The sequence below is a fragment of the Pseudonaja textilis genome, chromosome 18, assembly GCF_049901715.1.
Source record: "Pseudonaja textilis isolate UNSWEBS1 chromosome 18, rPseTex1.2, whole genome shotgun sequence".
Lineage (NCBI taxonomy): Eukaryota > Metazoa > Chordata > Lepidosauria > Squamata > Elapidae > Pseudonaja > Pseudonaja textilis.
In genome coordinates this window covers 6,286,197-6,308,204 of record NC_142007.1, presented here as the reverse complement: position 1 = coordinate 6,308,204, position 22,008 = coordinate 6,286,197, and the positions used below count along the sequence as shown (strand labels likewise).

Sequence of the window (22,008 nt, the reverse complement as noted above, 5' to 3'; positions counted from 1 at the left end):
TGAGTTCCAATCTGCTATTGCTTTGCTCAGGTTTCCTTCCCTTCCCTTCCCCCTTTCCTCCCTTCCCCTTAGTTCCTTCCCTGCTTCCCTTCCTTGTCCCTTCCCTTCCTTTTATGGACTGTGCTTATGGGGCAACCTTCCTACGGAAAGATTAACCTTGGGCCTTGTTTTTTGCCTCAATTTTGGAATTGGTGGACGAAGGGCTGTGTATTTCCATATGCTGCCTTTTCTCTGCTGCCAGATGAGTGGGAGCCAAGGTGGTCCTTGTAGTGTCTCATCTCCAATCGGGAGCTGAACCTGCCAGTGAATCAGGGATGGTCCTGTGAGCCTCCTTATACCAGCAGCTCCAGTAGTTTGAACCCGCCCTGCGGCTTTCTCCGAACAACAGCCGTGGGAAGGCTAGGAAGTATTGTGGGATTATTGTCTTCAGTGTTTTTGCCTTCGGCCTTTTAGCCATGGGCCTCCGAGAGCCGCCCCTTGGTTTTCTATGAACCGGAGGGCTCGTGGGCTTCTTTAGCTTTGGCCCACCAAGATCGTTTTCGGAAGTTGCCCTGGGGGAACATAGAGAGCTTGATAACCAAACAAACACCTGGTGAGCAGATTCTGTCTGTTTCAGTGGGCCACAGGGGATGGCGTCCCTGCGGTCGCAATGAAGCAGTCCAGGATGGAACTGTGAGGCTTCCATTAACCGACAAGCTTCTATGAAAGTTAGCCTCTTCTCCAGAACGACAGATGTTCTATTTTTCTAATGAGGACAGTTTGGGGTGGGGCCTGTTCCTCCCACCCCTGCATTTGGATTTTCCTCATTATTTTCCTAGTTGTTTTGGGGGAGAGTAAACCTTGTGTGGGAATATTTTCACATTTCATCATCTGGCAATTAGCCAAAATAGAAGGAAGAACGGACTAGCTGAGCTCTTCTTACCTTTCAGGTGGATTTTGCGAACCGCGAGAGCCAGATGTCATTCTATCAGTCTATGGAGAAAACGGGTCAGGACATTCGAGACTTCTACGAAATGCTTGCAGAAAGAAGGTAATTGTTTTCTCGTCACACATTGTGGCCTTTCTCCACCATTTTGGAATGGGAAAACAATTCTCGACTGAACAGTATTTTTCTTCTCTGCGGGAAAGTGTCTGCTTTGCAGAATTTTTAACTTGTGTCGCATAGCATTCTTGTTGTTGAAGAGGAAACTAATAACCTAAAATAAAATATTGGTCAGTTCAGAAGAGTTATCTATCAACTTTAAATCCAGCCTTTTCTTTCTGTTTATATATAGCAGCGATGGCAAACCTGTTTGCACGCGCATGTGCCGGCACCCACAATGCAGTGCAGCCCCCTCCCCTGCGCATGCGTACGCAACACCCCCGCCCTGCACTGTGCATGCACGCACCTCCCAACTTATTTTCGGCCAGTTTGAGGCCATCTTCACCCTCCTGGAGGCTCAAGGGAAGCCTCGGCAGGCTGAAAATGGGCCCGTTTCAGCAATTCCGGTATTTCCGGAAGGCCCATTTTTCAGCCTCCTGAGGCTGAAGAGGCTTCCCTCGAGCCTCCGGGGTGGGGGGCGAAAACGGCCTCAAACAGGCTGAAAATCAGCTGGGAGGCGTGCGCATGTGTATTACAGATAGGTTTGCCTGGGGCTTGCGTGCCCGTACCAATGGCTCACGCGTGCCATAGGTTTGCCATGGGTATATAGCATTAATCTCCCACCCCTGCCATATTGTATTTAATTTCGGGGGGTGGGGGGGAGTTGGCAGGGGAGACTGACAATTTTATTCATCAAAATCAGAATAGAGATGGATAGAGACGGGACCTTGGAGGTCTTCTAGTCTAACCTCCTGCTCAAGCAGGAGACACTACGCCGTTTCAGACACGTGGTTGTACAGTCTTTCCTTAAAAACCTCCAGTGATGAAATACTTAACAACTTCTGAAGGCAACTTTGGATTGGGGGACTCTTCATCCCTGGCTTCAGTTCAAGAATGGGATGAGCTCTTCTTTAAAACCTTGCTCTCTTTTAAGCTGCCTTCTTTTGAATCTATGCGAACCACAGTCAATTTGCACATGACATCCTGTGAAGTTTCAACTAACCCTTTTTTCCCCCCCTTCCTGGCTTTGGCAGGGATGAAAGGAGAGGCTCCTATGACTATGCTGCGGATCGTACCTATTACGAGGCTGTCCGGACACCGGGGACGTATCCAGAAGACCCTCGGAGGGAATATCCGGCTCGAGGCAGGGACTTTTACGCCGATTGGGAGCCTTACCAAGGAGACTATTATGACCCACGGTATTACGACGACCCCCGGGAATACCGAGACTACAGGGGAGACCCTTACGAGCAAGACATCAGGGAGTACAGCTACCGTCAGCGTGAGCGCAAGCGGTTTGACTCCGACCGAGAGCACGAAAGGAGGCCCTTGGAAAGGAGCCAAAGCCCCGCTCATTCCCGGCGGCCCCAGAGCCCCAGCGCCTCACCCTCGCAGTCAGAGCGGCTGCAGAGCGACTCCGAGAGGCGGATCTACAGTCGCTCTTCTGAGCACAGTGGCAGCTGCAGCTCCCTTTCTCCGCCCCGCTATGACAAACTGGACAAAGGACGCCTCGAGCGATACGCCAAAAACGAAAAACCCGAAAAAGAGCGTGCTTTTGAACAAGAGCGGCCGGAGAAAGACAAGCGCCTGGGGAGGAAAGAGAAGACGGAGAAGCTTGAAAAAGAGAAGACGGAGAAGCAGAAGCGCAAGGCCAAAGTGCATTCTCCCAGCTCTCCGTCTTCGGAAACCGACCCGGAAAACGAAAGGGAGCCCAGCCCCGAGAAACCGAAAGGCAGCAGCAAGCAGAGCCGGGAAAGAGCCGAGAGGGAGGGGGCTGCTAAGAACCGCCTGGATCTCATGCCGTGCGTGGTACTGACCCGAGTGAGAGAAAAGGAAGGGAAGGTCCTCGACCAGCTTCAGCTGGAGAAAGTAAGAGGGAAGCTGGAGAGCGAGCCCATCAAGGCCCTCTTGCCTGATCAGAAAATGCAGATTTCCCAGGGGGATCAGACCAAGTCGGACCCGCTGAAGCTCGACTCCATCAGAACCAAAGTGCCCAAAGAGAAGGCCCTGGCCAGCCATATTGAGGTGGTGGACAAAGATGGGAAGCTGAAGCCTAAGAAGCACCTGAAGGCAGATCCATCCAGTGAAGTGGCCTATCCGGTGGACCTAGAAAAGCTGGAGGCTCGCAAAAGACGTTTTGCTGAGGCAAACCTAAAATCTGACAAGCAAAAAATGGAAATCAAAAGAAGCATTCAGGAGGAGGAGGAAGGCCGGGTCTTTTTGAAGAAGCAGATTGATGTGGTGGAAACCGAAAGGAAGCCCCTGAGAAAAGAGGCCATTAAAAGGGAAACTAGGAAAATCAAGCTGGAAAGACTTATTAGCATGGCCAGTCCCAAAGACACTACAGAGCCCGCCAGCCTTTCAGTAGGCCTTGCTTCCCGGCCTGTTCTAGAGCTCCAGGTTAGGCTGGGGGAGGCAGCTGAGGCCCTTGAGATCTCCTCCAAAAAGATAAATTCCATAAAACTGCACCACAAACATGCACAGCTTTTAGATGACCAGGGAGCGGAGAGGGATGAGATTTGGAGAAACTACTGCAGTCTTCCCGAAGAAGCGTGTGACCGTAAAGGGGCCCAGGAAAAGCCTCATTCCTCAGACGTCGAAGAGAAAATTCCCATTGACATCGATCACACCCAGAGCTACCGAAAGCAAATGGAGCTAAGCCGGCGGCTAAAGCAGCAAATGGAAATGGAGTCTGCCAAACACGAGAAGTTTGGCAGTCCCAAAAGGGACCTGGATGACTTTGAGCGACGCAGTCTGGTGCATGAAGTGGGGAAGCCCCCACAAGATGTGACAGATGACTCCCCTCCAAGCAAGCGGAAGAAATCCTGCGAGGCCTTTGAGTTTGAGATCAGCACCAAGAGGGAGAGAAACTACCGCAGCTCCCGCCAGGTGAGTGAAGACTCTGAGAGAACTGCCATTTCTCCTGGCCTGAGACCTTTCCCGTTCCACGAGGAGGAGGAAGTGTTGGATTCCCCAAGGCTGATTCCTTTCAAAGACGCTAAAGAATCCCCTAGAATGGAAGAAAAGGGGCCTCCGTATTCGAATGTGTCCATGACGGAAGATGCCTTGAAATTTAACCCTTATGACTCTAGCAGGAGGGAGCAGATGGTCGAGATTGCTAAACTGAAGCTCTCCGCTTTGACTTCAGAGGACGAATCAACCCGGTGGGACTCTCACGTGAAGCAAGAACCCGGGCGGGTGGAGATTAGCTTCCCAAGTAGCATCGTCAAACGGGACAGTATCCGAAAGCGATCCATCCGGGATCTGGAACCAGGGGAGGTGCCCTCCGACTCAGAGGAAGAGGCCGAGTCGAAGCCCCACTCTCCTAGGCCGTCTTCTTTCCTGGAGGGCTCCAGGTTGTCTTTTTTATTACGAGACAGGGAAGAGAAACTACGTGACCGAGAGGAGCGGTTGCCGACTTCCTTAGAGAGGAATAAATTTTACTCTTTCGCTTTGGACAAGACAATCACACCAGATACAAAAGCCTTGCTCGAGAGAGCCAAGTCCCTCTCTTCGTCAAGAGAGGAAAATTGGTCTTTCCTCGACTGGGATTCAAGATTTGCTAGTTTTAGAAACAATAAGGATAAAGAGAAAGTGGACTCTGCGCCGAGGCCGATCCCTTCATGGTATATGAAAAAGAAAAAAATCAGACCAGACTCAGAAGGGAAGTTGGATGATAAGAAGGAGGATCACAAAGAAGAAGAACAGGAAAGGCAGGAGCTCTTTGCTTCCCGTTTTTTGCACAGCTCAATTTTTGAACAGGATTCTAAGCGCCTGCAGCACTTAGAAAAGAGAGACGAAGAGCTTGACTTCCTTTCGGGCAGATTGTATAGCAGACAAGCATCTCTGGATGGGACCAACAGCATCTCAGACTTCATGCCGGAACCCGTGGTTCTCTTCCACAGCAGGTTCATGGAGCTCACCCGAATGCAGCAGAAGGAAAAGGAAAAAGACCAGAAGCCCAAAGAAGCCGAAAAACAGGAAGACAAGGAAAACAGGCCCAAGACTCCTGAAGCCGGGTCTGAGCATCACGAGCCAGAGCATAAATCGCCCATTCGTGTGGGACCCTCGCCAGTTTCCCACATTCCCCCCGAACCCCTGCCTCTTTGTCCAGAGAAAGCCGGGAGTGAGAAGCCCCTTGTGGAGGGGCCTCTTCCTTTGAGGGCGGAAAAGTCTCTAGAGCCTGGGCCTGCGGTGCTCCCTGAAGGGTTCAAGGCCCTTCCGGAGGAGCTTCTGCCTGTTAAAATTGACTCTCTTGAGTACCTCGAAGTCCCTCCCTTGGTGGATCACAGCAAAGACAGTGCCCTTTCCGTGGCAGCTCCTGAGGAAGACTCCAGAGCCCTCGAAAACCATTCCTGTTTGGACACTAAACCGCCCACCCCCGGCTCTTCCTTCTCCCAAGCGCCCCTCGGGACAGACCCAGAAGCTGAACTGGGCTCACTGCCACACAAATTGGCAACTAAAACTGAGGTGCTGCCCGAACCTAAAGAAGACCTTTCCCCCCCAGCCATTATCGTGGAGTCTGGAGCAGGCCAGAAAGCGGAAGCCCTGGCTGAGGTCCTGCCTACCGTTTCGGATACAGAGATGGAAGCCGAGCCCCCCGTGGTAGCGAAAGACAAAAAGTTGTATAAAAACAGACGTTCGAAAACCCCTGTTCAGTCTATAGTGGCCAGTGTGGCAGAGAAACCGGCCACAAGGAAGAGTGAAAGAATCGATCGAGAGAAGCTGAAACGTTCCGGCTCCCCCCGGGGGGAAACTGTGAAGCTGCTGGAACTGAAGGTGGAAACGGAGAAGGGCTCAAGGAACGCCACTAAGTCTCCAAGTGCTGCGGTGGTGGCAGAACCAGAAAACCCGGAGCCCAGTTTGCCAGTGGGCCGAACCAGGCGCAGAAATGTGAGGTCTGTTTATGCAACCATGGGAGATCATGACCTGCCATCGTCGATCAAAGAAGCCGTGGAAGTCACCAGGCCAACCAGGAAAAGGATTGAACGAGAACCCCCAGACCCGACAACTATTCCCACTCCCCCCAGAAGAGGCCGCCCGCCCAAGGCAAGGCGCAAACCTGAGGAAGAAGTGTCTCCTGTCAAGGTTGAACCAGCGCAGTCACAGGAGGCAGAAGAAGTCGAAGGGAAAGAGACAGTAGACATCCCGAAGCCAGTGGAGGGGTGGCGCTCACCCAGATCGCAGAAACTGCTCCACAGCCAGACGCTGGTGGCTAAAAAGGGGAAGAACGAGCCTAAGGTAGAGGCGTCCCCGGAGCCCGAGGAGTCCCTTGATCCCCCCGGCCAAGGGCCGCACATCAGCGAGAACTGTGGCAAGCTCAAGGCAGAGAAGGAGACGATCCCACAAGAGCCAAAGCGAGAGCGGAAGGAAGTGGAGATGTCTAAAAATACCTCCGAAGGCTGCCCTGTTGAAATTGTTGAAAGGAAATTTATTCCAGATAAAGCTACCAAGGCCAAAAGGGGACGGTCCAGGAGCATCAAGGCTGTCGATAAAGCATCTCTGATTAAAAGCCTAAAAAACATCGAGATCCGTCTTAACGTGGATGAAGTGAAAGGGGCGCTACGGCCCAGCGAGGAGGAAGGGGAGCTCTTGCCCCCCTTCCCAGCCAAAAGCAAAAGCCCCCTAAAAGAAGACAAACTCTCTCCACAGCTCCCCAAAAACGAGGCCGAAGACCCTCTCCAGGACACTGGGAAAGAAGCCGCCGGTGAATCGGCCCAGCCTCCCGAGGCTGACCAACTGGCCAAGCAGATTGAACTTGAGCAGGCCGTGCAGAACATCGCCAAGCTGACGGAAGGCCCGGCGATTGCGGCCTACAAGGAACAACAGGCGGCTGAGGTGTCTGAAGTTCGCCAGGAGGAAGAAGGTGATAAGCCCGCCCACCAGGCCAGTGAAACGGAGCTGGCGGCTGCCATAGGGTCCATCATCAATGACATCGGTGCCGAGGGAGAAGGCTTTGCCGCTCCACCGACATACCCTCCTGAGCCCGAGGCAGACCTGCCCAGCGAACCCTTGGTGTTGCCTTCTGCCCGAGAGGACATGGAGCCCGAGACAGACCAGGCAGTCAGCAATATCTTAGAAGCAGAAGCTGCCTCGGGAGAAACGGCGGGCCCAGGCTCAGCTGCAGGGACGGAAAGCAAAGAAGCGGAAGTCAGCCTAAGTGAATCCTCCAATTCTGCTCAGGAGGCAGAAACCTCCCAGGAGGCGGAAGGCTCTCGGAAGGAGCGCGGACGCCAGAAGTCCACACGGCTCAGGCGCAAGCGGAGCACCAGCAAGAAAGAACTGGCGGAATTTAGGACGCTTGAGCCTGAAAGAGCCCAGAGCAAATCCCCCAGTGTCCCAGAAGCAACGGGGACCCCCGAAGGGGCCATGTCAGATGACAGCCAGGGAAAAGCCTTCCCACCGGCAGCCCCCTCCCGCCTGGTAATTCCTCAGGCAAGCGTGGCTGGATCCCCAGAGGCAGCTTCGCAGGACCCCCTTACTGAGAGGGGGCCCAGTCCCTCAGATGGGTTGCTCCCCTCGGTTCCCGTGGACGAGGGAAGTCAGGGCAGATTCCGACTGAAGCCGGCAGCCGAAAGCCTTCCGCCCCCTCCGGATGGCCCCCGAGTGCACCTTTGCCCACAGTTCCCGCTGCGTCAGCAGTGAAGCTTCCCCCCGTGGTCCAGGCTGGCGTGGTCCCTCTGCATCCCAGCACCACCAAGGTGACCGAGTGGATTGTGAAGCACGAAGAGGCTCGGTCCCGCTCCACCCCACCGCCAGCTCTTCCCCCTGACACGAAAGCATCGGACATAGACCCCAACTCCAGCACTTTGCGCAAGATCCTGATGGAGCCCAAGTACGTGCCTGCCACCGGTGTGGGCGCCTCCACGCATGTCACCACAGCTATAGTTGAACCCGTGAGCGCCCCTCGTGTGGAGGAAACGCCCCCTCGCCCTCCGGCAGACGTTTCCAGGCCGGGACTCGGAGAGAAGTCCCCCGTTCCTACTGCAAACAACTTGGAACTGCCGGTTGCAGAGGCGCCCATTTTGGCTGAGAAAGAGAAGACGGTTGCTGTCCTGACCCCCAAGGCGACTTCCGTGATCAGCAGGATGCCCCACAGCATTGACCTTGAGGAGACTCCCAGGATCACCCTGGTGAAACAGGCCTCCCAGCCCCAGACGTGCCTGGTCACCGCCGTTTCCCCCAAATACAAGCAGAGGCCCAGTCCCAACGACAACAGCAGGTTCCACCCGGGCTCCATGGCTGTGATTGAGGACCGGCCGGTGGAAACGGGCTCCAGCCCAGGCCTTCGCGTCAACACTTCCGAAGGGGTGGTGCTCCTGAGCTACTCGGGACAGAAGACGGAAGGCTCCCAGAGGATCATTGCAAAAATTAGCCAGATTCCCCCGGCCAGTGCGGTGGACATTGAATTTCAGCAGTCTGTGTCCAAGTCTCAGATTAAGCAGGAGTCCCTCGTTCCCTCTCAGTCGATGCCAAAGGGCTCCCCGGCACCTGTGGGGTACGGGAGCTCCTCTACCCCAACCTTGGTCCTGGGGGGCCAACCGTACAACCCTTCCCCTGTGCTTCCCTCCGTCAAGACAGAGCGCAGCAGCAGCTCGGAAAAGTCAGACTCTGTCCAGGCAGCTGCTGCTCAGTCCTGCCCGGTGAAAGTGCTTTCCTCTCAGTCGGCCAACACTCCCTCCATCCTGGTGCATAACCAGATGGTCCTCTCTCAAGCCATCGCCTCTTCCACCAAGAAGCTTCCGGATCCTACGTCTCTGAAGGGGGAGAGCAAACCCCTTCAGCCCTCCAACCTGAGCCCCGGGGTGGGTCCTCACCATCCTTCCTTGTCTGGCAAGTTGTACCCTGAAGCCAACCATGTGAGCAGCGGGCCGGGAGGTCCTGCCGACAGAGCCGTGTCTCACTTGGGGGTGGCCAAGCAGGAGCCACTCTCCCCCCGCACCAGCGGCCACTCACCATCTCCCTTCCCGAGAGCTTGTCACCCCGGGGGCCCTGCTTCTCCAGCGTTGTCAGGGAACAGCTCCATGCTGGGCCTTCAAGGCTCCCCTTGTCCAGGGATCCCCATGCCCCAGTACATCTCCAGCATGCACCCAGAGCAGTCCGTCATCATGCCCCCGCACAGCGTGACTCAGACGGTGTCCCTGGGGCACCTCTCCCAGGGCGAAGTGCGCATGAACACCCCTCCGCTGCCTGGCCTTTCCTACAGCCTCCGCCCTGAGGCCCTGCACTCGCCCAGGGCCCCTCTGCAGCCGCAGCGCTCCAGCACTCCCCAGCCGGCCCCCATCAGGGAGATGGTCATGCCGCCTCTGTCTTCCCAGCACGCTTCCGAGGAAGAGATGCACTACCACCACCCGGCGTGCCGGGGCTCAGCCCCCGTGCAGTCTGACGTGCTGGTCATGCAGCCGGACTACCGTGTGCATCCAGCGGGCATCCGGCTCGACCAGTACAACGTTCCTCGCGATGTGAGAGTCATGATGCACCCGCACATGGCCGGAGTGGGCAGCGAGCATCACCCGGAGCCTCGGCAGTCCAGGACGCCAGAAGGAAGGTCCGTGAAAACGCCTCCGTCCACCAAGGCAGGCAAAGAGACGCCCAAGGCCTCCGAAGTCAAGATGGCCCACTCACCCCACAGCGAATCCCGCCTCCTCAGTGGCCAGCTCCCGGGACTGACCTTGAGCCAGCCGGTGGTCGTGCCTCACGGGGTGCAGATGATGCACCCCAGCGGGACCACCTTCCACGATTATCGGCCGGTGTACGGGGACATGCGAAGCTACCACCCAGCAGCTCAGCTTGGCCACCCTCCGTTTTCTGGGGGATCACCGATCGGGCTTCCTTCCCGGAGCATGACCCCCTCCCAGGTAAGCCCAGGGGCGGAGTTTCTGCTTCAGTCCAAGGCCCTCGTGGGTAGGAAGGGTTGCCCTCGGTCGATGGCCAAAGCAAGACCCTGCTGTCCCAGGATAGTCGCTGCAGCTCACGGGGCCGCAGCTCACAGTTCAAGCGTAAGGCAAGCACACACACACACCCCAAGAGCAGCTAGAGTGAGCGGGTTGGCTTCCTGTTCAGTCCTTGTGCACAAGTTGCTCCAAGAAGGACCAGGTGTCCCTTGCCTAGGGCATCCCTAAGAGGCCACCCCCAGCTTAGCCTGGGCCGAAGGGAGGAGTGGACAGGGAGCTGCCTTGGGGACTTGGCGGGTGGACCTTGGGCTTCTGGTTAAGGGGGGGAGTAAGGTCGCCTTGAGTCTGGTCCTGCCGAAGAGCTGGAAGGGCCAGCCTGTGCATGGGGGGTCTCCTGTCTAACGCAACTCCTTTTGCTCCTGTCTCCCAGGGTCTGCCTGAAGGGGAACATTCTCACCCCAACCAGCCAGCTCACAGCAAAACTCCTCAGATCTCCCAAGAGCCTAAAGGAGCCCAGGCCACGGGGCCAGACCCTTCCCTCCATCCAGTGGTCAATAGGCACGTCCAGCAGATGGAGCCCCACTTGCTCCCGAGCCAGACCTCCTCCTACCCTTCTCCCGTCGCCACATCCGTGAAGCAGGAGCTCCCCTCTTCCCATCAGGCTCAACTTCCGAAGCTGGCCCTTTTTCCAACCACGGCTGGGCCCGGGGCAACTCCGGGACTGAATTTAGCCCGGTCCGAATCGCAGTCGGCCTTGAAGCAGGACTCCGCTGGTCACCCAGTTGCCCAAAGACCAGTGGACATGGTCCAGCTGCTGACGGTGAGCCTTGCCATCCATCTCTGGAAGCGGGGAGGGACTCCATCCCAAAGAGTTTTGTGGGGAGAATCAGTGGGGGGGATGAGAGTGGCCTTTTTCAGCTCAACGACGGGGGGATTAACCTTCCTGTGCTCTTCCTTGGCTTGGCAGAAGTACCCCATTGTGTGGCAGGGGCTGCTGGCCTTGAAGAACGACACCGCAGCTGTTCAGCTGCACTTTGTTTCCGGGAACAACGTCCTGGCACACCGCTCCTTGCCAGCCCCGGAGGGCGGCCCTCCCTTGAGGATCGCCCAGCGGATGAGGCTAGAAGCCCCGCAGCTGGAAGGGGTGACCCGCCGGATGATGGTAAGAATCGAGCCCCGGGGCTGAAGCCTGCCTTCATGCTCTCTCTGTTTGGCCAAGTCTTTAGGCACTTTTCTAGGCCAGTGGTTAACGCTGGGCGGGTTTGGGTGGAAGGAATATGTGCCCAGCCCTGTACTTTCTGAAAGGAGGGCGCGAAAACCGCCCCCTAAGAAGCTTGTCGCTCTACCATGACCACGTCCACCTGGGTGGATATCAGGAGAGTTCAGAGCCTCCACCTGGAGACGTGGGACTCTCTAACGAAAGCTGGAAACACTGGAGGAAGTTCAGCTTTCATGCTCTTAGCCTCAGACTTGGTTTCCCCTGGGTTTACAAGATCAGTCAGGGTGGCAGGGCATGTGTCCCTGGCTCAAAAAGGGACAGCGATAGGAAAACGAAACGCCTCTTTCCCTGACCGTCCTGAGGTTGCTCGTTTTGGGGTCAGAATGGTTCTCGGATTCTGGTCGTCTTGAGGGGGTTTCCGGGGGTGCCCCGAGGGACGTGATCCTCAGTGGCCCTGGGCCTGCGTGGTGTCTTTCAGGTGGAAAGCGACTACTGCCTGCTGCTGGCTCTGCCTTGTGGCCGAGACCAAGAGGACGTGGTGAACCAGACCGAGTCGCTCAAGGCAGCCTTTATTAGCTACCTTCAGGCCAAGCAAGCCGCCGGCATCATCAATGTTCCCAACCCCGGCTCCAACCAGGTAGGGAGAGGAGGAAAAGTGGGTGGGTGGGAAGACGACACCCTTTCCTTCGGCTCCCGCATCAAAGGGAAAGAGAAGGGTGACCCTGGCCTGCTAGGGCATCCCGGGAAAGGGACGGGCGAAGCGGAAGACGGTTCCTTGAAACATGGCCGAACGGAGCCAGACGTGGTTCGTCCAGGATGGCGGCAGATCTTTTGGGGAGCTCCAGTTCTCGGCTTTTTCTCTGAGCCAGCCGCCATAAGGCGCCTTCTCAAAAGACGGGGATTCCCAGAACTCAGCTGGGCGAGCAGGTGCCCACCAGGAGGCAGTGGAGCTGAACTGCCCGCTGGGAAAGAGTCACTTCATGCAGTGGGATTCCTTGGCCAGGACGGTGGCCCACGACGGCCCTCGGTGTCCTGCTAGAGCACACAGTCAGCGGCGCCTCTGGTGCTTGCTTCCTCCCTCCCGGGGTGCTCTTTCCAGGGGCTACGTCCAGGCTTCGGGGAGTTTTGACAGTTTCGTCTCCGGTTCTCTCTCTTCCAGCCTGCTTACGTTCTCCAGATCTTCCCGCCGTGTGACTTCTCCGAGAGCCACCTCTCCCGCCTGGCCCCGGACCTCCTGGCCAGTATCTCCAACATCTCTCCCCACCTGATGATTGTCATTGCGGCGGTTTGAACGGCTCAGCGGGAAACGGACAGTTGCCCTCCCTTGGCCCCTGCGGCAGGAGGAGAGAGAGAAAGTGAACAAAGGAAGAAGGGACCGGATCCTCCCATCCTGCCGGGCCTCCGTCGAACCCTCGTGGCAGGCAGGCGGAAGTCGGGGGTGTGGTTCCCACGGCCTGGAATGTTTACAGATGGGCTTCGATGAAGGTGGACCTTGGAGGCACCCCGGAGGCAGGCTGAGCCCAGGTGGTGGTCTCCTCCTGGGCCTGCTTGGGTTTTTTTTGACCGCTAACTACGAGGAAAAAAAAAAAAAAGAGGAAGAGGAGGAACCAGAACTGCCTTTGCACTAAATTTGCGACTTTGGACCCTTTGCACAGTTGAAGAGTTGTTGTGGTATGCTAGATGGATGATGTCTCAATACACACACAGCAGCTGGTGGCGCGGACTCTGGACTGCAGGACCTTCCGCTCCAGTCTGTGGGTCAAGGAGCATTTCACGCTCTCCGGGAAAAAAAACCCCACCCCACCCCAACCCTTACTTTCTGCTGCCTTTCCCGTCCCTCATCCCTGCGGTTTTCCTCCTTCCTCCTGGATGTACAGTTTACACTGAAAAGCAAAACCAAGCCTAAAAAGGAGAGCTGTTTTCCCTTCTTGGTGGTATTATGCAGGACTCCGTGGGTGTGTGTATATATAAATATATATATAGAGAGATATATATAATATTTTATAAAATATAATTATAAAATATATAATTATATTCTATAAAATATTTAAAAAAAAAAAACTCTAAAAGGAATCTGATCCCCACAACATACTTTTTTTTTTAATCTGTGCCAAAAAAAAAAAGATGTGTTTTCAAAAGAAAATCTTATTTTCATACTCCGACTTTGTATTTGTCACTCATTTGTAAGTGCGCTTCATTTAGTCCTGGGCCTCTCCCCCACCCTCCCGGCCTCCGCTCCGCCCATGGAAGGTTTCACCCACTGTACAGACTTTTTAATCTGCCTTCTCTCTGGTCCTTCTACTCCTAAGACTTAATTTATGGAACTGTTTTCTCAGCGCAGTTTTGTTTTGTGTGTCCATTGGAATACAGACTTTTATTAAAAAAGACAAAACACCCTGGTGTTAACCGTTCTCTGCAGGAAATTGGGGTGTCTAAGGCTGCTTTCGGTAAGGCGCCGTTCACCTCTTTCTCCCTATGAAGAAGCAGCCGTGACTTCGTCCTCCCGAGGCCGCCAGGAGCCTTTTCGGCTGGTTTTCAGGATCTGGTTGACGGAACAAAAGCCTCCTGCGTTCTTCTGGGAGACTCGACTGAAGAAGCAAAGCTAGGAAAAGCCTTGGCTGGAGAAAACGGAACCCGGCCAAAGCAAGTTTCCCTTTTAAACATAGAAAATAACAGCCTTTTTTTATTTCTTCTTCTTCTTGGTATTAACACAGATGTAGTCTCTCCAATACAGAAATAATATTTTTTTTTTTTTTACATCAGTTTCCATGTAGCATTCGTGGCTTTAAATAGCGGTTTGGGAGCGATGCCAGAATGTTCAGGCGATGGGAGGCTGCGGGCCGGTTGGAGCAGTCTCTCTCCGGGCACAAGGAGCACTTCCACCCCCACCCCACCCCCAAGCTGCCTCCTTTGGGCATCAGTCTTGTTGGCGGGGCAGCGCCTGCCATCACTCTCCAGCCGGTGGGGCCTCTGGCAAGGCTGGCGACGCTTCGCTGCCATCCCGTGCCCGGAAGAGTAGCTCTCCTGACGGGATAACCTGCTCGCCGTGCCAAGCGGTGGTAGCATTGTACTGTTGGTAAAAGTCCGTGTCCGCCTGAAACATGACCAGGGCTTGGGCTGTGTGAATGCGCACGTGCTGAGCCAGGCTGTTGGCATCCAGGAACTTCTCTCCGCAGGAATCGCAGGCGTAGAGGATTTGGGTGTTGGGGTCTAGAACGGTAGGCACATGGCAGGATTTAGTTTCGGAGCCCCTCATCCGCCCCTCACTTCCCCTTCCTCCGTCAGGAAGGTCCACCCAGGAAGCCAGCATCCTCTCCTTCCCACCCCCCCAGGACTAAAAGCCTTCTCTGTTTCAGAAGCGGATCCGTGGACTTTTGCCTAATAGGGTGCTGCCCCCCACCCCCGTGGCAGTTTTAATTTGCTTGGGAGAGGCTGCCTGGCCCCCAAAAGGGAGAGCGGCCAACGCACCTGCTTCTTGGACCTGTTTCACAGCCTTGGTGATCTCGGCCTTGAGCGCTTCCGTCTCGTCCGCTGTGACAGGAGCTGCGACGGGAACAACTAAAGGAGAGAAGGTCCCAGTCAGCATTGCTCCCAGGTAAGAAGGCAGGGCTGGCTCCTCTCTCTCTCTCTCTCTCTCTCTCACAAACATACACACACAGCCGCTCAGCCCCTGATCTGGGAAGTGGTGGGGCGAGGCAGGATACAAATCACACACACACCCCTGCCTCCCCCTTCTACAAGCCGGATCAGTTTGGGCGTGAATGTTTCCTTGGGCAGGGATGTGGTGCAAAGGCCAAGGCCATCCAGATGAGTGCAAAAAAAAAGGGAGGGGCTGCCTTTACACACCGGTGAGCTGGGTGACTGCCGTGGCGGCTAGAGCTTCCGTGGCCAGCGTCACCATCTCCTCCGAGGCCACGGTGACGATGTTGAGATCGTCGCCTTCGCTGGGCTCCAGGAGCTTCATCCCGGCTTTGCCTTGGTGGACGGTCTTGACGTGGGAGCGGAGATTATCCACCCGGTTGAAGCCGCGGCCGCACTTGTCGCACAGGAATGGCTTTTCCCCTGCGTGGAAGGGGGCAGGGACGGAGACGGGGCTGCGTCATGAGGGAGGGGCTGGGAGGGGGCCAGGTGCGCACCTGACGCTGCTGGGCGGCTGGCTGGCTCCTCCCCGACTCACCTGTGTGGATGATGAAGTGCTTGGACAGGTCGCCCACGTTGACGAAAGCTTTGCTGCAGACGCTGCACTTGTGAGGGCGGATGTTGTCGTGGTGGCGGATGTGATTGGCCAATTGGCTGGACTGGACAAATCTGCAAGGGAAGGTCACCGGATCTTCAAGTCAAGATCCCCTGGAAGTAAGAGCTGACAGGGCAGATCCAAGAGGGATGGGGGGGGGGGAGAAGCCAAGCTTGCAAGAGAGCCCCCTCACCTTTTGCCGCAACGTTCGCACACGTAGGGTTTCTCCCCCGTGTGTTGGCGCACGTGGGCTATTAGAGAGCTGGCCTGGGTGAAGGCTTTCCCACAAATGATGCACTGGCAGGGCTTCTCGCCTGCGTGGGGGAGAGAGAGAGAGAAGAGAGAGTGCAACCCCTGTTCTTGGGCCACGGGTGCCCTCTCACTCCCGCGAGTCGTGGGTCAGCCTGGCACAACAAGGACCCAGCGCTCACCACGCGGAAGCACGCTTTGTCACTACACAGATCTGTGCCAGTTTTGGAGGCTTAAAAGTGGTGGATTTCTGCATTTTGGGAAAAGTTCACAACCGTAAGATAATTTGGGATGCAGGCAGAGGACTTTTGCTGGTTGAGTTTTTCAGTAGTAAAGCATCACAAAGCAACAAAGATCAAAATGACACACACACACACACACATAAAAAAAATCTGTCAAACCCCAAAATCAAACCTATTTCCTGTTTTACTGAATGTCTCAGAGATGAGCCAGGTCCAGAGAACAAAGCTCTTGTCTGTTTTCAGCAATGTTGTACCACAAAAATGTAAAGCATTCATTTAACAACCTGGCTACAGATATACACCCACACACACACACACACACACCCTTTGTGGATCCTGAAGAAATCCCTTGACTTAAGTACTAGTCTTGGCTGCAGACCGGCCATCCAGGCACCAAGGCCTCTCCTGGCTTTTCCTGACCCGCCTCCCTCCAGAGACAAGTGGGGTCCCATTGGGGAGCTCCTCCTGCCAAGACTGAAGTCCTGAAGGAATAGCTCAAGGGGGCGGTTTCCGGGCTGGGGGTGGGTGGGAACGGGGGCACGTGCCCTGAAGCCCCAGCGCCTCTGTGGCAGAGAGGGCCCTTCCGCAGCCTCAGCCGTCGCTGCAACTGGAGTCAGCCCAGACTGCCAGGCCCCCGACTTACCTGTGTGGATGCGGACGTGCCGCTGGAGAGCCCCCGGGTCGGCAAACTGGCGCTGGCAGTGCACGCAGATGTACGGTTTCTCTCCACTGTGGATGCGGAGATGCCGCTTCAGGTTACCTTCGGAGGAGGAAAGGCAAAGCCGCTCAAGGTTGCCTACGGCGGGGAAGCCACTGCTGCCACCGCCCCATTTGAGCTCAGGCCTCCCGGGCAGCTGGCCCTTGTCTGAGCATCCTCGTACCTGAAGTCGTGAACTGCTTCCCACACTCGCGGCACTTCAGCGGTCCATCCGCAATGTGGATCTTCAAGTGGGCTTTGAGGTTCCCCACCTAACCGGCAGTTGGTGAGAAGCTGGTGGTGAGAGGTAGGCGGCCGTATCACCTTGCCCCCACTCCGCGGCACTGCCCCAGACCAGGGAAGGTGGCGCCCCTTGCCTTCTCCTCACCTGGTTGAACATCTTCTCGCAGTGAGGGCACTGGTGCTCCTTGTCGGTGTCGTGCGTCTCGAGGTGCCGCATTTTGGAGGTGGGGTCCGAGAAGGAGCGTCCGCAGTAGTCGCACTGGTAGGGCTTCTCCCCGCTGTGCACCAGCTGGTGGCGCTTCAGGTTGCCCGAGGTGGTGAAGAGCTTCCCACAGTCCTCGCAGCGGTACCTGGCCTCCCCTGTGTGGCGCTTCTTGTGCAGGTTCAGCAGGCTGAGAAGGCGGTAACTCTTGCCACACTCCTCGCAGCTGTAGGGCTTGAGGGGGCTGCAAGGCGGAAGAGGCGCTGCCATCGGACAGCCTTTGCAGCACGACCGCCCCGAGATCCTACGGACGGCCATCCCCGAGACAGTGCCAGAGTTGGAGCCTCCTCCTGCCCCTGGTCTCCCTCTTTGAGATGCCCTCCCCTCGCCCTCCTTCCCTGTCGCCCCTCCCACCTGTGGGTCTTCTCGTGCGCTTTGCAGGCCGCGGGGTCCGAAAAGGCCTTGCTACATTCCCGGCAGGAAAAGGGCTTCTCTCCCGTGTGGATGCGGATGTGGCGCTTGAAGTTGCCCGTGTGGGTGAACGCCTTTCCACAGTCCTTTGGAGGAAGCGAAGACACCTTTGGCCACCCTCGCCTCCAGCACGCTGCTGCCCAGCCCACCCTAACTTGGGGCCAGGGAGAATGGGAGTTTGGTCTGGAAAGGAAAGCAGGCAGCAGAGGCGAAGACCTGGCCAGGTGCCTCCACTTGCATTTGGAGGCAAAGGGCCTCCAACCTGCTGGGCTCACTCCTTTCTTGCTGGGCCGGCGGCTGTTGGCGGCAAGGGTGCCGCTGCCGTCTGCTCTCACCGACTTTCGCCCCGCAGCTCCCACCCGAGGGGCTTTGCTCCCCACCCACCACAGCAAGGATCGCAGATGCCTGATGCTTTGGGAACGGCCCTCCTGGGGCAGTTCACAGGCCTGAAGCTCACCTCACACTTGTGGGTCACGGAGCCGTACGTTTTGGATTCTGTCCTGTCGCTGTATGTCCCCGAGCGCAGCAGCCTGGCCTCTCCCGCGTTCTCCTGCCCAGAGTCGGTGCCTCCAGACTCAAAGTCCTCGGGGACGCTGCCGTTGGTCAGCAGGGTCGGTTCGGGCTCCTCGGCCGTCTTGCCGTTGCCCTCCGCCTCAGAAGGCGGGTCTTCCTCCTCTTCGCGTCCTTCCAGCTCCACCTCCATCTCCACAGGGACTTTCAGCATTGGAAGGTCTGCAGGAGCAAGGAGACGAGAAAAACTGGCAGCAGGTAAAAACCTGCTGCCCTAAGGGCCACTTGGGAACTAACAGCCTCTACTCTGCTAAGAAGGTCTCCAAGACCAGCCCCAGAAAGGAAAAAGCAGCAGCCAGAATGTGATGGGTTCGCCACAACTCCCTCAGAACGTAAGTCAACCAAGGGGCTGCCTGCCAAGGTTGTCAGCAGCTGTGCTTTCGGATGCTTGGCACAAGATTTGCGTTTTGCACACCTCCCTTGGGCACCTTAAGCGTGATGGATTTCTCTCTCTCTCTCTCTCAGTAACCTTCCATCCCTGCCTTGGTGCTCACCAGCCTCCCTGGCCTGAGAGGGGAAAGTGGGGATAGGTCTGCTCTCTTCGTGCGGGGAGAGGCCGAACTGCAGCTCCTCCGGCGGTCCTTCGGTCCCAGCGGGGAACGCTGTGCCTGCATCTGGAAAGAAGGACCAAGTTGGCAACATTTTAGGAGGCGCCAGCAGGCCAGAGGAGTCAGGGAGAAGGAAGGGGGCCAGAAGAGGAGGTTGCTCTCAGGGGCAGAGAGGGAAACCCAAGCGTTGGAGAGGTTTAGCTCGCAGGGAAACGGGAAATAAAGGTGTTTAAAAGTTATGGCCAAAGGAGAGGGGCTTCCCCTTATGGCAACAGAACTGCCCACTCAAGCTGGGCGATGGGGAACTCGGTCGGGGCAGAGTTACTACTGTGGAACTGTCTCTGATATAATTTTCCACTTGCCACGGGTAAAGAAGAAGCAAGACATCATTTGAGACTTTCAAGTTCTCTTGAGATTTGGGAGAAACCAGGAAGAAGATAAAGAAGAAAAGGTTGCGTTTCTCCAGCGCTTTTCCCCCATTAACCCTGCGACCCTGTGCTTCTACCTGGCCTTGGACCAGCCTCGCTCCCTTCCGCCACTGTCGCCTCATCTTTCAGGTCCTCTGCAGGATGGGCCACTTCCGCTGGCTGGAGGCTGCCAGAGGAGGTTTGCTCCTCCTGCTCCCTGGGGGCTTCCAACTCCATTTTGTGCCTGCTGTTGGTTGTTTTCTCCTGCCCTGGGATTGGGGGGGTGGGGGAGAGAGAGAGAGAGAGAGAGGAAGCGAAGGCGACTGACCATTGAGGCCTCTCCAGCCAGAAACCCAGCAAAGCCCGACAACCGGTGGCAACCTCCCTAGGTTGGAGACCAGTCCAAAGATCTGGTCCAGCTGACCATTATTTTTCCCCCACTCAAGATCAGCAAGAGCCCAACCTTCCCATTTCGGCTACACCTACAGAAAGTGGGTATCAGCAGATGGTCAGTCTAGGATGGCCCTACCCGTTCATCATAAAAGCTAACGTTTCTGGCTCAACGTAGCTGCTCGTCTTAATAATTGGCCCCCAATTTCCAGTACATTTTAAGAAAACCAGAGTGGTCAGAACAGTCTTGGGCGCATTGCATCCCCGCCACGCTTCCAACAGAACCAACACAATGGTGCTTTGAGACCAGGAGAGTGAAATCAATCCTACTCCCCCCCCCGCCCCCAAAAAAAGACCCAGCCTCAAGCTAGGAAATTGGGGGCAGTGGTGTATTAACCGTTAAGCAGACTAAGCATGCGCTTAGAGCACCAGGCTCAAAGAAGGCACCACAAAGTTGAGAATATGGCTCCGTCTGTGCAGTATGTACAAAGGAAGGGGGCACCAAGATTTGTCAGTGCTTAGGGCACCACTGAGCCTTAATTCACCACTGGTTGGGGCTGCACGTTAGTAAATGATGCGGGGAAGCACCAGCATTTCCATCAGCTTTCCGCTATGACAGGCAGTTTGGCATCAGTAATGTCCCCTTTGTAGGACAGCCTCCACACAAACACCCCAGAAAAGTTAGCTCTTCAACCCCTGCTAAAGAGCAGCTCCGCTGCAGAGGTTTCCTGGGCCTGACTGGAGACGGTCGGGCTTCCTCTCCGACAGGCCCAGGGGTTGGGGTGGTCCTGGGGGCAAGAAAGGGAACCGAACCCAAGGACAGGAAAGCGCCCTACCAGCCACTGTGGGGATCTCCAGGCCAACTGGGGGCGAGAGGGCCCTCAGCGTGCTGCAGGCGTGGACGACCTCCTGCATCTGAAGGAAGCTGCCCACGGCCATGACGTCCTCCACGTTCTCCGGGCTGAGGGTCAGCTTGGCCGTGTACATGAATTCCAGCACTTGCTCCAGACCTGCATGGGACATCCAACAGCCAGGTGAGCGCTGGCAGCATACTGCCCCATTTCCCCCCGCCCCCCATCCCCCTGCCAGCCTCAGGATGCTCCCAAAGCACAGGCCCACTTCTAAGGAAGGCTGCTGTAAGCATGCAAGCCTGGAGGAGAAGGGATCGGGGAGAACTCAAGGCTGGCATCCTGCTCCTCACCCAGGCCATCTCCTCCAGCTGGCCCCTCACTCCGATCTCCCCTCCCAGCACCAGGACACTCCCAAATCTCATATCTGGGGGACTTTTGCACCCACTGAAAGGTGCTGGGGTGGGGTATATAAGCAGGGAGGCTTCAAGGCTGCCAGCCTCCAGTCTGACTGCCCTGGTTAGGGAGCTCCTACCTGCCGCATTGCTGATGTCCAGGTGCACCACGTCCTTCTGGTCCACGAAGAGCATCCTGAAATATTCGCTGCAGGCCGCCAGCACCGCCTTATGGGCCTTGAAGTCGATGCCATCCACCACGAAGGTGCAGTCGCACAGCAGGCCCAGCTGCCGCTGCTGGTTCAGCTGCTCCAGGACTTGGTGGCTGTGCTGCGGGAAGTCCATGGCTGCGGAGAGAGGCATCAGGGGCGTCCGGCGAGGCTCGCCGATGCTGCTCCGCCGCCGCCGCATCCCCACCGAGCGATCAGGCCAAGCCCGGAGCCCCTCGGCCGGCCTCTTAGCCTGGGCTACCCCGGAAGGCTGTTTTGTCGCGGGGAAGGAAGGGCCCGCGCGAAAGGCTTGCATCGCATCCCCTCCCGCATCCCCGCGCGAGGTTTCCGCCGCCCGGCCTGCCTGCCTGCCTGCCTGCCTTCCCGGCGATCGTCGGGAAGGAGACCGCGGTCGCGCCCCAACCCTTCCCGCACCCCGAGGAGCTGTCCGCGCCGCGGCTTCTTCGCCCGATCTCCGCCTGCGGACGGGCGGCGGACGGGCGGCCCCGCTCTCAGGCCCCGACCCCGGCGCTGGGCGGGCGGAGGGAGCCCGGGGGCGCTCCCCTCCCTCTCGGCCCCGCACCTGCCATCCCACGAGCGTCACATCATCCCGACGGCGGCGGCGATCATGGTGACACGGAACAGACAAAGGGCGCCGCCATTTTGCGCCCGGGCGGAAGCGGCGCTAGAACGGAGGGTGCCCTCTTTCTACGGCGCGCCGCGGGCTAGACTCGTTTCCTCCCGCCCGCCTTCCTCCCCGCGCAGGCGCACTAGCCTCGCGGCCCGCCTCGAGCCGAGCCGCTGCGCAGGTCCCGTCGCCATGACAACAAAAGCGCGGCTCGGCCTGAAGCCTCCGGGAAACCCTCCGCCTCCTCGGCTCCCCCGGAGACCCCGAGGCCGCCTCGCCCTCCCTCCACCCCCAAAGTGAAACCGCCTCGGCAGCTGCCGGAGGGCGCGGCGGCTCCTGGGCGGCTCCCGTGTTTTGCCAACAGAGCCGTGTGGATCCTGTCAACAGTGTTGCCCGGCGTGTGATGGGGGGCGGGGGGCTCCCCCCGGCTGCCTCTTTTCAACGGGCTGCATTTCTCATCCCTTGGGATGGCGTCCCTCCC

The 22,008-nt window shown here is 57.1% G+C and overlaps 2 protein-coding genes across 3 annotated transcripts in view; one reads left to right on the top strand and one right to left on the bottom strand.

Moving 5' to 3' along the window:
- The window catches only part of SPEN (spen family transcriptional repressor), a 47,237-nt gene extending 33,884 nt beyond the window's left edge, over positions 1 to 13,353 (top strand). Inside the window, 7 exon segments of the mRNA XM_026715887.2 lie at positions 930 to 1,030; positions 2,116 to 7,679; positions 7,682 to 9,939; positions 10,406 to 10,795; positions 10,943 to 11,137; positions 11,673 to 11,831; positions 12,354 to 13,353. Of these exon segments, the coding sequence (XP_026571672.2) occupies positions 930 to 1,030; positions 2,116 to 7,679; positions 7,682 to 9,939; positions 10,406 to 10,795; positions 10,943 to 11,137; positions 11,673 to 11,831; positions 12,354 to 12,485 (8,799 nt within the window). The 3' untranslated portion in view covers positions 12,486 to 13,353.
- A 495-nt stretch (positions 13,354 to 13,848) lies between these two features.
- On the bottom strand, positions 13,849 to 21,790 carry ZBTB17 (zinc finger and BTB domain containing 17). 2 transcript variants are annotated; one of them, XM_026715891.2, is made up of 15 exons: positions 21,483 to 21,790; positions 20,831 to 21,037; positions 20,284 to 20,457; positions 19,156 to 19,326; positions 18,597 to 18,716; positions 17,990 to 18,264; positions 17,476 to 17,618; positions 17,005 to 17,305; positions 16,801 to 16,888; positions 16,563 to 16,679; positions 15,622 to 15,742; positions 15,372 to 15,502; positions 15,041 to 15,256; positions 14,663 to 14,752; positions 13,849 to 14,404 (listed from the first exon to the last, which is right to left on the bottom strand). In XM_026715891.2, exons 1-15 carry the CDS (start codon positions 21,487 to 21,489, stop codon positions 14,142 to 14,144), a joined length of 2,424 nt encoding a protein of 807 aa, XP_026571676.1. In that variant the 5' UTR covers positions 21,490 to 21,790; the 3' UTR covers positions 13,849 to 14,141. The 2 variants fall into 2 exon arrangements, with proteins under 2 accessions (XP_026571676.1, XP_026571677.1); XM_026715892.2 differs by having other exon boundaries at positions 21,335 to 21,575.
- Between the last annotated feature and the right edge of the window lie 218 nt (positions 21,791 to 22,008).